The sequence below is a fragment of the Gekko japonicus genome, unplaced genomic scaffold (assembly GCF_001447785.1).
Source record: "Gekko japonicus isolate JY-2015 unplaced genomic scaffold, Gekko_japonicus_V1.1 scaffold870, whole genome shotgun sequence".
In the NCBI taxonomy this organism is placed as follows: domain Eukaryota; kingdom Metazoa; phylum Chordata; class Lepidosauria; order Squamata; family Gekkonidae; genus Gekko; species Gekko japonicus.
The window spans coordinates 661,594-675,457 of NW_015163627.1; the positions used below are offsets into that span (position 1 = coordinate 661,594).

Sequence of the window (13,864 nt, forward strand, 5' to 3'; positions counted from 1 at the left end):
CCTTCCCACCAAAGTGGTACCTATTTATCTACTTGCAATTTCTTGCTTTCGAACTGCTAGGTTGGCAGGAGCTGGAACTAGAGACGGGAGCTCACTCCATCATGCAGCACCCGGGTCTCGAACTGCTGAACTACTGACCTTCCACAGCCTGCAGTTCAGCGTCTTAACCACTTGAGCCACCGCAGCTCCTTTGTTTTCTTTAGTATGATGGTAATCCTTACACTATTTCTCCTCCCCCAAAACAAAATTTAAGTAGCCAATTTCCCGCTCTTTACCCTCCATTGCAAGTCAGCACTCAGAGTCAAATTAACAGCACACAGCCATTTGTCATGTTTCATAAGATGTGTTAATTCTTTAGTCAAGTTAAGTCAAAACCTTATAACTTTTCAGCCAGCCTTTACTTACCTTGCAGGACAGGTGGCTTTGTATAGCTGGCAGGAAACATTCTCTTGCTCACTACTTTTTCTGGGCTGAAAGCCCTTCCTTCGGGGTCCATACTGACACTCCATCACTATGGCCCTGCTCCCTGATGGTGAGAAATGATTAATACTCATGGATTTGAAGGACAGAAAAACATATATGTCAACAGAGATCAGTTATTACAAAGCACATATTTTAAGAAGGCATGAGTTTGTCTGACTGGTGCTTCTAAAGATTGGTGGTCCTGGAGATTTAAGAATTTTCAGAACTTGTTCCAAATGATTTCTAGCAATTTCCTGACATTGCTATTGGAACTGCTCAAGACAAAAGCTGGTGTATAGAACGTTTTTTAAAAAATAGATTAAACTTTGGCTGAAGTCTGGTTACCAAGGTGCTACAAACCTACTTAACTCACAAGGAGATTTAAAAAGCTACGATCTTCCATACCAAGTTCAATATACTATATGTTTACTGCACTTTCACACTATTTTCATTTTGTTATCCAGGAGGTAGAACTACCAGAAATTTACCTGCATGCATCAAAGGGAAAAAATGGCCTTTTTATTGCTTTAAATAGCTATTCATCACAGTGCACCTACACAGGATCCTGCATTCCCAATCTCTTTCAAAGCATGCAGTGATTTATGCATCATTTTTTTCTAGCTACTTAAATTATTCGCTAGCACATAAAATGATTACAAACCTTCATCACTTCTTCCCACAGAAAATATGAATCATATGAGAAAAATGAGGACTGGGAACAGCTGGCACTGCACTAGTGTGTTTAATGGTCAGATCAGGTGATACACTAGGAGTTCTGTTGTCCAGAGCTCCCAATGTTTTTAAAAACATTGCAATTTTAAAAAATGCAATTGCCAGGTGTACAGGAGGGTCTTTTAGATCAGAACCATAGTGCAAGGGAGAAGGATTTAAGCTCCCCCCCCCCCATTGCTGTTTTCCTAACCTTAGAAAGGGGGTGGGCGGGTTGAAATAAAAAAATACAAATATTTTTCCTGGATGACGCTTCCATCTTTGATCCTTGGAACGACCATTGGTACTTACCCGTGAAGGGTCCTTCTCCTCTGAGGCTCGGAGGACATGTGCATTCCCGCCCAAAAATAGCCCTGCATATGAGAAAAATGAGGACAGGGAACAGCTGGCACTGCAGTAGTGTGTTTAATGGTCAGATCAGATGATTCACTAGGAGTTTTGTTGTCCAGAGCTCCCAATGTTTTTAAAAACATTGCAATTTTAAAAAATGCAATTGCCAGGTGTACAGGAGGGTCTTTTAGATCAGAACCATAGTGCAAGGGAGAAGGATTTAAGCTCCCCCCCCCCATTGCTGTTTTCCTAACCTTAGAAAGGGGGTGGGCGGGTTGAAATAAAAAAATACAAATATTTTTCCTGGATGACGCTTCCATCGTTGATCCTTGGAATGTCCGGTTTCCGCCCTGGTCATGGGACGGAGACTGTGCTGGTTGCCCTTACTGATGACCTCCGTAGGCACCTGGATCGAGGCGGTGTGGTGGCGCTGTTGTTGTTAGATCTGTCGGCCGCATTTGATACGGTCGACCATCAGCTGCTATCCCACTGCCTTGCTGACGCGGGGATTCACGGGCTCGCCCTTCAATGGCTTGCCTCGTTTCTCCAGGGTCGGGGACAGAGGGTTGTGCTAGGGGAACAGCAATCCCAGAGGCACCTGCTTGAATGTGGGGTGCCTCAGGGGGCAGTGCTTTCCCCGATGCAGTTTAATATATATGTGTGTCCCCTCGCCCAGATTGCCCGGAAGCATGGGCTGGGGTGTCATCAATACGCAAATGACACCCAGCTCTATTTGATGTTGGACAGCCAGTCAGACTCCAACCCAGAAGATCTGCACCGGGCGTTACAAGCCTTGGCTTGTATTAAACCTGGCGAAGACGGAGGTCCTGTGCTTGAGTTGAGACTGGGGTTGGGGCTCCCGCTCCCGACCTTCGATGGGGCACCTTTACGATGGAGGCCCAGGTGGCAACCACTGCCAGATCGGCCTTTATCATCTTCGGCTGGTGAGGCGGTTCCCTTCCTCGACCGCAACGACCTAACTACAGTGATCCATGCGACGGTCACCTTGAGGCTAGACTACTGTAACGCTCTCTACATGGGGCTGCCTCTGTCGCAAATCCGGAAGCTGCAGCTGGTGCAGAATGCTGCAGCCAGGTTGTTGGTGGCCGCCCCTAGGTGGGAGCACACCTGACAACCTTTAAAGCCCTACATGGCCTGGGTCCGACATACCTGTGGGACTGCATTTCCCCACGTATTCCCCAAAGAGCACTTCAGTTTGGGTCACAACACCGGCTGGTGACCCCGGGCCCCAAAGAGGCCAGGCTTGCAGCAACGAGGGCCAGGTCTTTTTCAGTGGCGGCTCCTATCTGGTGGAACGAGCTCCCGGAGGAGATCAGGGCCCTGTGGGACATTCTGCAGTTACATAGGGCCTGTAAGATGGAGCTCTTCCGCCAGGCATATGAGTAGGAGCCGCCACTCCTATTACCACCACCGCTCCACCATAGAGTGACACCGCCAGAGGACCGTGTAACATCCAATTGTGGCCTTAACCCTCCCCTCTGCTATGCAAAATGTGGGGAGTTCTCTATTCCTGCATCCTGATGGAATTGAATTTTAACTGCTTTTATCTATTTTATGTATTGTATGCACTTTGTGCTCGTGTAAGCCGCCCTGAGCCCGTTCGTGGGAAGGGGCGGGGTATAAATGCAATGAAATAAAATAACAAATAAATAAATAAAATAAATATTGCCACTATATATTCAAGCTCCTCTCTGCCATAAGAGCAGGAAATTTCAGCAATACCAGAGAGAACATTGGAAATTCAGGCATCTGTCAAGAGAATACAATTTGTGCACATTTAGGTCTGAAGAACCCAAGGCTTAACTTGCCCATTTCTGACCTTTCAAAACACCTGTACCACAAGAAAACTGAAGCACTCTCTCTAAAGCAAAGCTGATCAGTTTAGAAGATAGTTACCAGCATTGACAAATGGAATCCCATCATATGGGACATACTGTGATTTCCACATCAATCTTGTGGCAGGCTTTGCTGGGCTTGGAGACTGCCGGGTTCCCCACACAGTCTGTGTTTGCTGTTTGTGCAGGATTAGAACACTGTCCAATTCCGTCTCGCTTGAGCAATAGCCACGGTAAGAGTCCCCAATTTTCTGCATGAAAAAGAGGGGAAAATAACAGGATAGTTTACCAAACTGGAATGCTTTGGGGTCAAAAGGTCAGTGTTTTCTTGTTAACAGAGGTGAGGACGTTCATTGTCCTTCGAAGGTTCACAGACCCACAACATATGACGAAATCCCCCCCTTGCAAAATCCTGAAAGGATCTTTTCAATCCCCCTAGGTTTAAAATGAAGTCTGCAAGTGTGAAATGAGCCATGATAAAAATGGAACATATTTTTAGAATCTTTTTAGAGGACTCTGAGCTCAGTGATGAGCATGGATGAAAGCTTATTTAGAATATTGTAATATTTCATGCCCGATCTTTACCAGTTTACAGAAGTCTAATAAGAGGTGGGATATAAATTTTGTACATAAAATAAATATACACGCAAAGGAATGTGGCCTCTGCTGTTCTATGAACTGAAACAGCACCCCTATTTTTTTTTAAATGTCTCAGATTTAAGGGAAATGTTCTTCTAGTAGTTTGCCTTTATTTTTTAATTAAGTAAACCCTCGTTCTATACCGAGTGCACATCTAGTCACCAGAAGTCTTTATCCTCAAGTCCCCTTGTTCAGGAGGTACATTCAGCAATACAAACTGCCAGTTCTGCAATCTTATCCACCTTAAAAAAATAATAATAATTTATACACTGCCCTACCCCACGAGTGGGCTCAGGGCAGCTTACAACATAAACCCATAAACAATAAAACCCATAAACAATAAAAGAATAAAAACATAAAACAATTGAGAAACTTATAACCTATTCTTTTCCAAAATAAGCAGAAGATGGTAGGGGGGAGGGAACTGAGTTGTGAAAGGCTGTTCACATTCCACGATATCTACACAAATCCCCTTCTAACTCTCACCTTGGATCAGAGTAATCAAAATGAGACAGAACTTGTAAGGCATAAGAGTCGTCACCTCCTACGTTACTCTGGCTTGTGAGATCAACGGTTATTTTCAGCTTACCTCACAGCTCCTGAGACGGCGAGCCCATGCAGGTATATTTGGGGGCAATGGCTGAGGAGAAACAGGGAAAGGGTCTTCCAATACCCTGAAAAATAATACAAAAATGGATAGACTACCAAACGAAACACGGATAGCCAGCCTAAACACACATCACACAAATATGGACAAGATTGCTGATTTATAATGTTTCAGTGCTTGGGACAGATGTTTGTAAGGAAGACTTGTTTGTGAAGAAGCAAGCCACCAAGACTATAGGTGCTATCATTTCAAAAGACTACCCTGTCTATTCTGCTCAAATTACTGAGATGGGGGTGAGGATGAGACTGAAGAAAGTGGAAGAGAATGGGAGATGGATGAATAATATGCAAGAGGTTACAGTGGACTGCTTTTTCAAAAATGATTTATTGAAGGAGTTTTATAGATGAGGTTTGAATAATAAAAACAATCAAAAATACATACTCGAATGAGGGGGGGAAAGAAAGTCATTGTGAACATTGCATTAAGTCCCGTTTACTTGGGCAATAGTTAAATGGCCTCAAACAGGCAGGGGGTTGTTCTGTTGTATTTGGCAATAGTTAAATGGCCTCAAACAGGCAGGGGGTTGTTCTGTTGTATTTATTTTATAAATGCCATTTTAAAAGTCATGAGCCTTTGAAAAGGGGGTAGGTTATGAATCAGAAGAAGTCAGTTATGAGAAAACACACTGTGATGGCTTCATAAACACCACAGATTCAAGTTCAACTAAAAACCCAATGGGGCGAAACGTCCTTTACTTGGGACTCACATCCCTGTAAAGGAAACGTCCTTTACTTGGGACTCACATCCCTACATTTCAAAGTCTGCAGTCTACACTGTTTTTCCCTGTCAGCAGGAGCCAAGTGGGGGTGGGGGGCGGGGAGCTGGCTGCCAAGGCACTGCCTATCCTGAGAATCACCCTGCCAAGCACCTATCCATCAAAGTTTTTACAAATGCAAATGGCTCTCCCAGCTAATGACAACAAAATGGCCAGATCACACTTTGATTGATATCTGACAGATAGAAGGTGACAGAGACTTGAGATTGAAGAGACTAGAGTGTCTGTTCCTGGGGACCTCAGGAAGAGAAGATCTGACCCAAGGGGGAAGGGCAGAAGAGATAAATCTCCTGGACATGTGAGGAAAAGGGAAACATGTGGGCAAATTTCATCTTGGAGCAACCTGTAGGAGGGAGTTTTCACAACCCCCTCCATTTTGGATGGCAGCCATTACCACACGGAGCAGACAAAGAGCAGGCAGCCCAGAGTAGTATTCCAAGGCAATGGGGAACTTTTAAAATGACTGCAATAACTAAGCTAAATAGCCTGTCCTAGAATATTATCAGCTAGGGCATGCCAGAGACAGGGTCAGGGGATTGCATTTGCACTTTTTTCTTTGTATTCCTTGCTCCATTGCTCTGCGGAATATGTGTGTGAACATTTTCTACTTAAAAGCTGGTGATAGTTTGATATATCATTATTGCTCAGGAGAACACAAGTGTGCCATATGGTCCAGAGGCAGCAGGAAATGGGAGTTCTAGCTGGAGCGTGAAACTAACTAGATTGGGCTTGAAACTGACCAAGATCAGAACATGGGTAAACTAAACAGACAGAGGTCCCCCTCCCTGCAGGTAGTTCCTGAAACTGCCCAGGTGGTGGTGAGCCTACCAACTCTCTGTGAATCAAGCAGGGTTGCCTACAGGAGACCGGGGACGGCTGTTGAGCGCTCAGACCGTTTGGAGGGTGAACTGGGACAGGGACTGCAGGTCAGTGGGACCATTTCCCCACACCTAACAATAATTACCTACCTGGTTGTCGTCTTTTTCGATACCGTGAGAGATGCTTCAGGATGAAATATGTAACTGCTTGTATTGTCGGCTATAGCAGTCACTGCCACAGTTTGCAAATTCCCATTGCAGTTTGTCTCCTGTGAAACATCTTTTTAAAAAATACAACAAATATTCCTCTTTAAGTATATAATGTATACAATGACTCGAGAACACTTGTGCTGAATCATATTTCAGAACAATGCTGGACTGCTTTTTGGATCTGAAGCACGGATACAATTTGCCAGACCTTCAAGAGTACAGGGGTGTTCTTAACAGTGTTCCCTCTAAGCTGAGTTAGTGTGAGCTAGCTCACAGTTTTTTAGACTTTTTCTGTCTTAGCCCAGGAAGGATGGCTTCAGAGCAAACTAATTTATGCAGTAGCCAAATCGCTCGCTCACAACTTTAATGCCAGTGGCTCACAAAGTAGAATTTTCGCTCACTAGATTCCACAGTTTAGAGGGAGCATTGTTTTTAAATTGTAGACAGCCTCCTGTGATGAATTCCGCTCTAATCGAGTCAAACAATAGAGGACAGAACTCTGGGTCTTTGGGCAGGGAAATATGCCTGGCTCTAATCACCTCATAACTACAAGCTCCTTCTTATCATACAGAAGGGGCTTCATGAGACTGGTGCACAATTCTGCAGCTGTTTTTATAGTGTGTTACAAGGGACAGGCAGAAATCCCAAGTCGCAAGAGGACAAGAACAAGACCCCATTCCAGTTTGTGCCAAGTACAATTCACCACTCACACTTCCCACCTCGCAGGGGCAACTTCTGTACAGCCAGGAGCACAGAGCCATGTCTCCAGAAAGAGAAAGGGAAGCAATCCCCCTCTAAGGCCTGCCCTCGCTGAGTTATAAGAAGGTGGCCTCATGAAAGCACAAAGAGACAGGTCACACACACTTTATGCATGCAGCAATATCTGGGGGGGGCGGGTTAAGGTTTTCTTGAGTTTGTATATTCCACTTTGAGTCTCAGGGAAGAAGATAGACAATAAGCTCAGTAAATAAAAGAAAGACCTGTTAATGGAGGCATACGCTTCAGCACCTATTGAGACAGGGATTGCCTAAGAGTTCCTACTTTGTTGCTGTCATTCTATAGATACAGCCAGAAAATCAATCATCATGAATGTAAGAGGGAAAAGACACTTAACTGTAGTGGTAGATCGGAGTCCTCAACCTACGGATATTCCTTGCCTGTTCAATAAAACCTTTATTCTGTTTTGAAAGTTACTCTGTTACTTTCTGTTCTGTTTTGAAAGTTACTCTGCCTCAAGTGCCATTTCAGAAGAGTAAAATAATAAGACAAGACAGCTCCTGTATTTTCCCTCAAGTTCCTGTGCTGGGTCAAAAGCCTAAACAATGATCTTTGCCGGGGTGTGACAATTTAGGTTATTAAGACAAAGAAGATGTACACACTACCTAAGGGCGACTCAGTCACTGAGGGGAAGTAAAGGCAGGAACTAAAGCCAGAGAGCCAGTTTTTTGTACTGGTTAAGTGTGCGGACTCTAATCTGGGAGAACCGGGTTTGATTCCCCACTCTTCCACTTGCAGCTGCTGGATGACCTTGGGCGAGCCATAGTTCTGTCAGAGCTGTTCTTGAAAAAGAGCAATTTCTGTCAGAGCTCTCTCAGCCCCACCTACCTCACAGGGTATCTGCTGTGGGGAGGGGAAGGGAAAGAAGTTTGTAAGCCGCTCTGAGACCCCCAGTGAAGGAAGGAGTATAAATCCAATCTCTTCTTCTTCTAAAGTTTGGCAGGAGAATCTGCCTGGGAGTAGGGAAGAGACAGGGTTCTGTCATATATACATTTAGGATATCCCCACTTTCAGAAGAGTTTGAGGCCAAGAGTGATGCAGGTAAGTAGACAATAGCAAGAGGAGAGGGCAGGCACTCAGCTGCTTGCCTGGGGCAAATTGATATTCACTGCAAGGTGAGTGGCAGATTATGTGACTGAACACATTTCTTATACCACATGGCAGAATCACTTTCCCAAATTTAAATGGTGGTGACCATTCAGCCAAGGGTCCAATTTCAATGCAAAAGCTATAATTAAGTTCTTAATTCTCAAGCCTGTAAATTCAATTATATACTGGAGATATATGTCCATGAGCAAGCACAGACCTAATGCTAAACGGGCTGGATTCTTACCACGCCACTCAGATAAGCATGGACCTTTCTTCCAGTGCAAGGACTTCCTATTGGAAGACCAGCCTGTTCCACCAGAGAAGACCGCACACTGAAGCTGAGGGGAGTGGCACTTATTATTTTAGGTAGCAACATTTATACCCCACCTTTCTGCCCTCATAAGGCCATCAAGGCGGCAAACAAATTAAAACACGCATAATTATACTTCATTTTAGGATCCAATCCACTGTGTTTACCTAGTAATATACTCTTAAATCCAATCTCTTATTCTTCTTCTAAAGTTTGGCAGGAGAATCTGCCTGGGAGTAGGGAAGAGACAGGGTTCTGTCATATATGCATTTAGGATATCCCCACTTTCAGAAGAGTTTGAGGCCAAGAGTGATGCAGTGCAAGGACTTTCTATTGGAAGACCAGTCTCTTCCACCAGAGAAGACCACACGCTGAAGCTGAGGGGAGTGGCATTTTTTATTTTAGGTAGCAAAATTTATACCCCACCTTTCTGCCCTCATAAGGCCATCAAGGCGGCAAACAAATTAAAACATGCATAATTATACCTCATTTTAGGATCCAACCCACTGTGTTTACCTAGTAATATACTCTACTGACGCCAGTTTGAACTTACTTCCACGTTAATGCATTGAGATACTGAGAACAGGGCTTCACATCTCTCAAGTACAATTCCCTTACCTCCTGAGCTACTGACATCCAAAAGCTGGCCTTGGGGAATAATCACTTGTGCAATCCCTGGCTGAGTAGAAGGAAGAACATGGAGCACTTGTCCATTCTCAGAATGGCTGGCAACGATCATCTTTGAAGCAAACAAAGAAGAAGGTTCACGGGAATCACGGATTAGTAGGAATCAACTGACTGATCCATCTATCACAATAACCTCTTTGGAAGCGTGACAGTGTTTATACTTGTTAAGCTTTACGTATCAACTGCTGATAATTAGAGATGATTATTCTGCTTGAACAGAATTTAATGCATACTCTACTGACGCCAGTTTGAACTTACTTCCACGTAATGCATTGAGATACTGAAAACGGGGTTTCACATCTCTCAAGTACAATTCCCTTACCTCCTGAGCTACTGACATCCAAAAGCTGGCCTTGGGGAATAATCACTTGTGCAATCCCTGGCTGAGTAGAAGGAAGAACATGGAGCACTTGTCCATTCTCAGAATGGCTGGCAACGATCATCTTTGAAGCAAACAAAGAAGAAGGTTCACGGGAATCACGGATTAGTAGGAATCAACTGACTGATCCATCTATCACAATAACCTCTTTGGAAGCGTGACAGTGTTTATACTTGTTAACCTTTACGTATTAACTGCTGATAATTAGAGATTATTCTGCTTGAACAGAATTTAATGCATGTGCGATAACATTGTATCAGATCATTAAGTCATTGTAAAACATTTAACAGTACAAAATTACAGAGAATGAAATTACAGAGAATAGCCTGAAACTTTGTTTGGAACACTGATATAAAGAGGCGGCTGTATGCAAATTAACAAAGGGAAAGGTAGAAGGAAGTTGTCCAGATTATTAGCTAGTTACACCGCCATCCAAAAATCACTTTCCTGGGAACAAGCCCCAATTAGTAGACCTGCCTGTCTTAATTACACATCAATGACAAATGCTGGTCTAAAGACAATAATAAACAACCACTACTACATCAATGACAATTCACCAGAGAACAGCAGATCAAAATGGGATGGAGAGAAGAGATCAATAGAGAAAGTCAGAACAAAGCTTCATTTCAGATGAAAGAAGGGCTACAAGCCTGTTTGAAATTACAGGTTCATTTATATTTCATAAAATAATCAGAAACTGCTGAGCTTTAGGCCTGAATACAAAAGAGAAACAAGACTCTACTAAGATGTATTTGTTGATGGAAAATGCTTGTGCTACTCTCTCAATTATCTGAAGGCTATTAAGAGAACAATCCTAAACAGGTCTACTCAGAATCCTATTCAATGGGGCTAAACCTTCTACTCTAGGATGCAGCAAAACACATCTAACAGTTGCATGTGTGAAGACGTGCTCACCATGTGAGTACCAGACCCCTCTAAGGATTGTACTTCATAAAGGGAATGGCAGTTTTGGTCTACAAGTTGAAAATCTTCCACAGGAAAAGGAGGTGGCTGACATAGCTGTATTTGTGCATGTGCTGATGGAGATGCATCATCTATTGTTTGCAGGAGTCCATGCGACATGTTCTGTCCAAATGATGCGTTCTTGCTTTCCAGGCATGTTAGATGCTGACAAAGAGAAAGACTATTTTATTTTTTTTTCCAGGCATTTATTTCAATCAGTTTTGAAACAAAAATAAGGCCTATACTTCCTTACTCGTTTAGGATAAGAAGTCTCAAACTAAACATGTTTCTTTCTACCAGGTAGAGGAGGAAACCAAAATTTCCATCAGTCCTCCTGCCCCCCCAAAGTCTTGAATGAAGTAACTGCACTGTATTAAGATCCTTCTTGCTCACAAACAATTTCAGTTTGTATTTCCACTTGTACAGCCAATGAATGTGTTAAATAGTGGGTTCCATGGATGAACAGGCTCGAATCTAGTGATCAGCTCAACTCAACTTTATTTGTGATTTCAGCAACAGCAAGACTCCAGAGCCTCAGCTCCGTTAAATAGCATGCAATTGCTACACCCAAACACACCCCCTTCCCAGTGATAGGCTATTTACATAACGTTACTACTAATTGGTTACATTCAGAATCCTGGTAGGCTATTGTTCTTGAGCTCCAAGCTCAGCCAGTCTCTGGGATGATTCAATCAGGGATGATTCAATCCCAATACATAACAGAATGCTAGTGGATGATTTCTATACAAAGTAAACCAGGCATCAAGGCTGTCTGGAAGCTACAGTGACTCACTAGTAAATTAAAAACAACTATGACCTGATTGCAGGCATAGGATGATTTTAAAAAATAGCAAAGATGTAATAGCTTGCTAAGCAAAGGACAGTGACACAGTGCTCCCCAAAAGTGTTCATGCTTATAAATATTCTGTGCACAATTGTTTGTAAAGGAATTCATGACAGAACCAAATATCTTTCCACCATTTCTGCATCTAAGGTTCTGAGACTGTTACAGTACAATCCAAAATACAGTAATGATCTCAGAAGGATCAAGTGTACAGCTGAACTTTTATTGAAACAGATTGTGCAGGTGTATATAAAGGGATCCTGCACCATAATAACCATAATTCAGCAATGTTTGCAGACATTTCCTTTAAAGCTGCATGAAACAGATAAAAGACACAAAATCATTTGCTTATTTGTATGGGCATTATGCTGTTTTGTTTTTGTCTGTGAAGAATAGATGCTTTTGAATTATGGTCCTGGAGAAGTCTCTTGAGAGTCCCTTGGACTGCCAGGAGATCAAATCAGTCAATCCTAAAGGAAATCAACCCTGACTGTTCCCTGGAAGGCCAGATACTGAAGCTCAAATACTTTGGCCACCAAATGAGAAGGGAGCATTCACTGGAGAAGACCCTGATGCTGGGAAAGATTGAAGGTCAAAGAAGAAGGGGACAACAAAGGATGAGATGGTTAGACAGTGTTATTATTGCAATGAAGACAGGAGGGCCTGGCGTGATGTGGTCTATGGGGTCGTGAAGAGTCCGATTCAACTGTGCGACTGAACAACAACAGAATGTGCGCGTGCTGCATTTGTATTTTTCAGTTTCTAGGTGTGGTCTTCACATGGCTAGGTTCCAATTTTACTGAGGCAGGGACTGACTGAATGTGAAACATATTTGGGTCAAACAAGTGCGGCAAAGCAATGAATATTTTTATTAGAGAACAGAAAGTTGGATTCTGTCAACTTTTCCCACTCAATCTTACCTAATTCCCCTCCTTACTATAGCCCCTGTCCAATATACCTTTTGTCCATGCCAGTCCCATGATCCCCAGTATAGCCTTTTGGTGTTTTTTCCCCTCCCCTTTTCACCAGTGGAAAAGCCGGCTGGATCCAACCCAGAAAGTAGGGTCGCCAACCTCTAGTTGGTGGCTGGGGATCTCCTGCTTGTACAACTGACCTCCAGGCAACAGAGATCAGTTCACCTAGAGAAAATGGCCACTTTGGAAAATGGACTCTATGGCATTATATCCCATTGAAAGCCCTCCTCTCCCCAAACCCTGACTTCCTCAAGCTCCACTTCCAAGATCTACAGGTATTTCCCAACCCAGAGCTGGCAAATCTACCAGAAAGTTATTTGCAAACTTGCCAATAAGGCATTAATTCTGACTTCTTCAATTACGTGATTTTCAAACAAGGGAATATGAAAAGGCAATAGTTTGGAAAGCAGGTCTTGTCCCTGGATGCCTGAAATGAAACAAAAGAAGTCAGTGCAAGTAGGTCATAACTGTGCTCTTACCTGGAAGGCCTGGCCTCCACTTTCCAATCCTTCTGCATTATTAGAGTTGATTACCAGGTAGTCACTGTCTTTTTCCACGTTATCACGGTCAATGCCATTTACTTCCATTGCAGTGCAGGCTAGAAAAGAAACATTCTTCAGTACTTGAAATCTTATCCCTGCAAAAATGTGTTTAAGCAGAATCCTATATTTTCTTTTTTCCCATATTTCGCAAGTAGATTTCACACGTTAGAGACCAAAGTTTGGAACTAGTGATTAAACACTCCAAGGCCTTCTGAAAGCCCTGCTCTTCCTTTGCAAAAAATAAAATGTCCTCACACTATTTCTCAATTTCCATTTAAATAGAATGTCAATTAAACCAAAAATGACTAAATAGCTACCAAGTAATAATCAGAAAGAAATGCAGTTTTAATTTTTAAGTTTCCAGTGCTCAGAACGGCTGGCATACATTTGAAGCATTTATGGTAAAAATACGAATAGATTAGAAAGGAACAAGAAAGTAAAAAGCCCAAACAATCTTATGTTTTTTTCATGACAATAATGAGTACATACGTTAAATACCAGGTCCTCGCCAATTGCTGATCACTCATCTGAAACCTTTTACTTATTTTTTTCCATTGACTCAAGTCACATTCATTTCAAAAAGATTTTCAAGCTTCACAAAATACACTTTGGGTGCGGTCAGACGGTGTGCTGAGAGCAGGTTAAACTGCTCCGGGTCTAACCGGATTATATTTGATCTGGATAATCGCGAGCACACTTACCTCCCTTATCCCGCCTCACTGCACAGTCCTGTCACTCCCCGGCGTCTACACTACCGACGTGCAGGAGCATGTGTTCGCAGGTTCCCCCCCACCTCACTTTTCGCCTTCACCA

General features: G+C 43.0%; 1 protein-coding gene across 1 annotated transcript in view; it reads right to left on the reverse strand.

Annotated features, from left to right (window-relative positions):
- The window catches only part of CARF (calcium responsive transcription factor), a 27,102-nt gene extending 14,006 nt beyond the window's left edge, over positions 1-13,096 (reverse strand). Inside the window, exons 1-7 of the mRNA XM_015407510.1 lie at positions 12,989-13,096; positions 10,644-10,856; positions 9,672-9,792; positions 6,427-6,556; positions 4,606-4,690; positions 3,439-3,628; positions 406-526 (exon numbers count right to left, since the gene is read on the reverse strand). Coding sequence (XP_015262996.1) covers positions 406-526; positions 3,439-3,628; positions 4,606-4,690; positions 6,427-6,556; positions 9,672-9,792; positions 10,644-10,856; positions 12,989-13,096 — 968 coding nt within the window. The remainder of the gene's footprint in view (positions 1-405; positions 527-3,438; positions 3,629-4,605; positions 4,691-6,426; positions 6,557-9,671; positions 9,793-10,643; positions 10,857-12,988) is intronic.
- Positions 13,097-13,864: the final 768 nt, after the last annotated feature.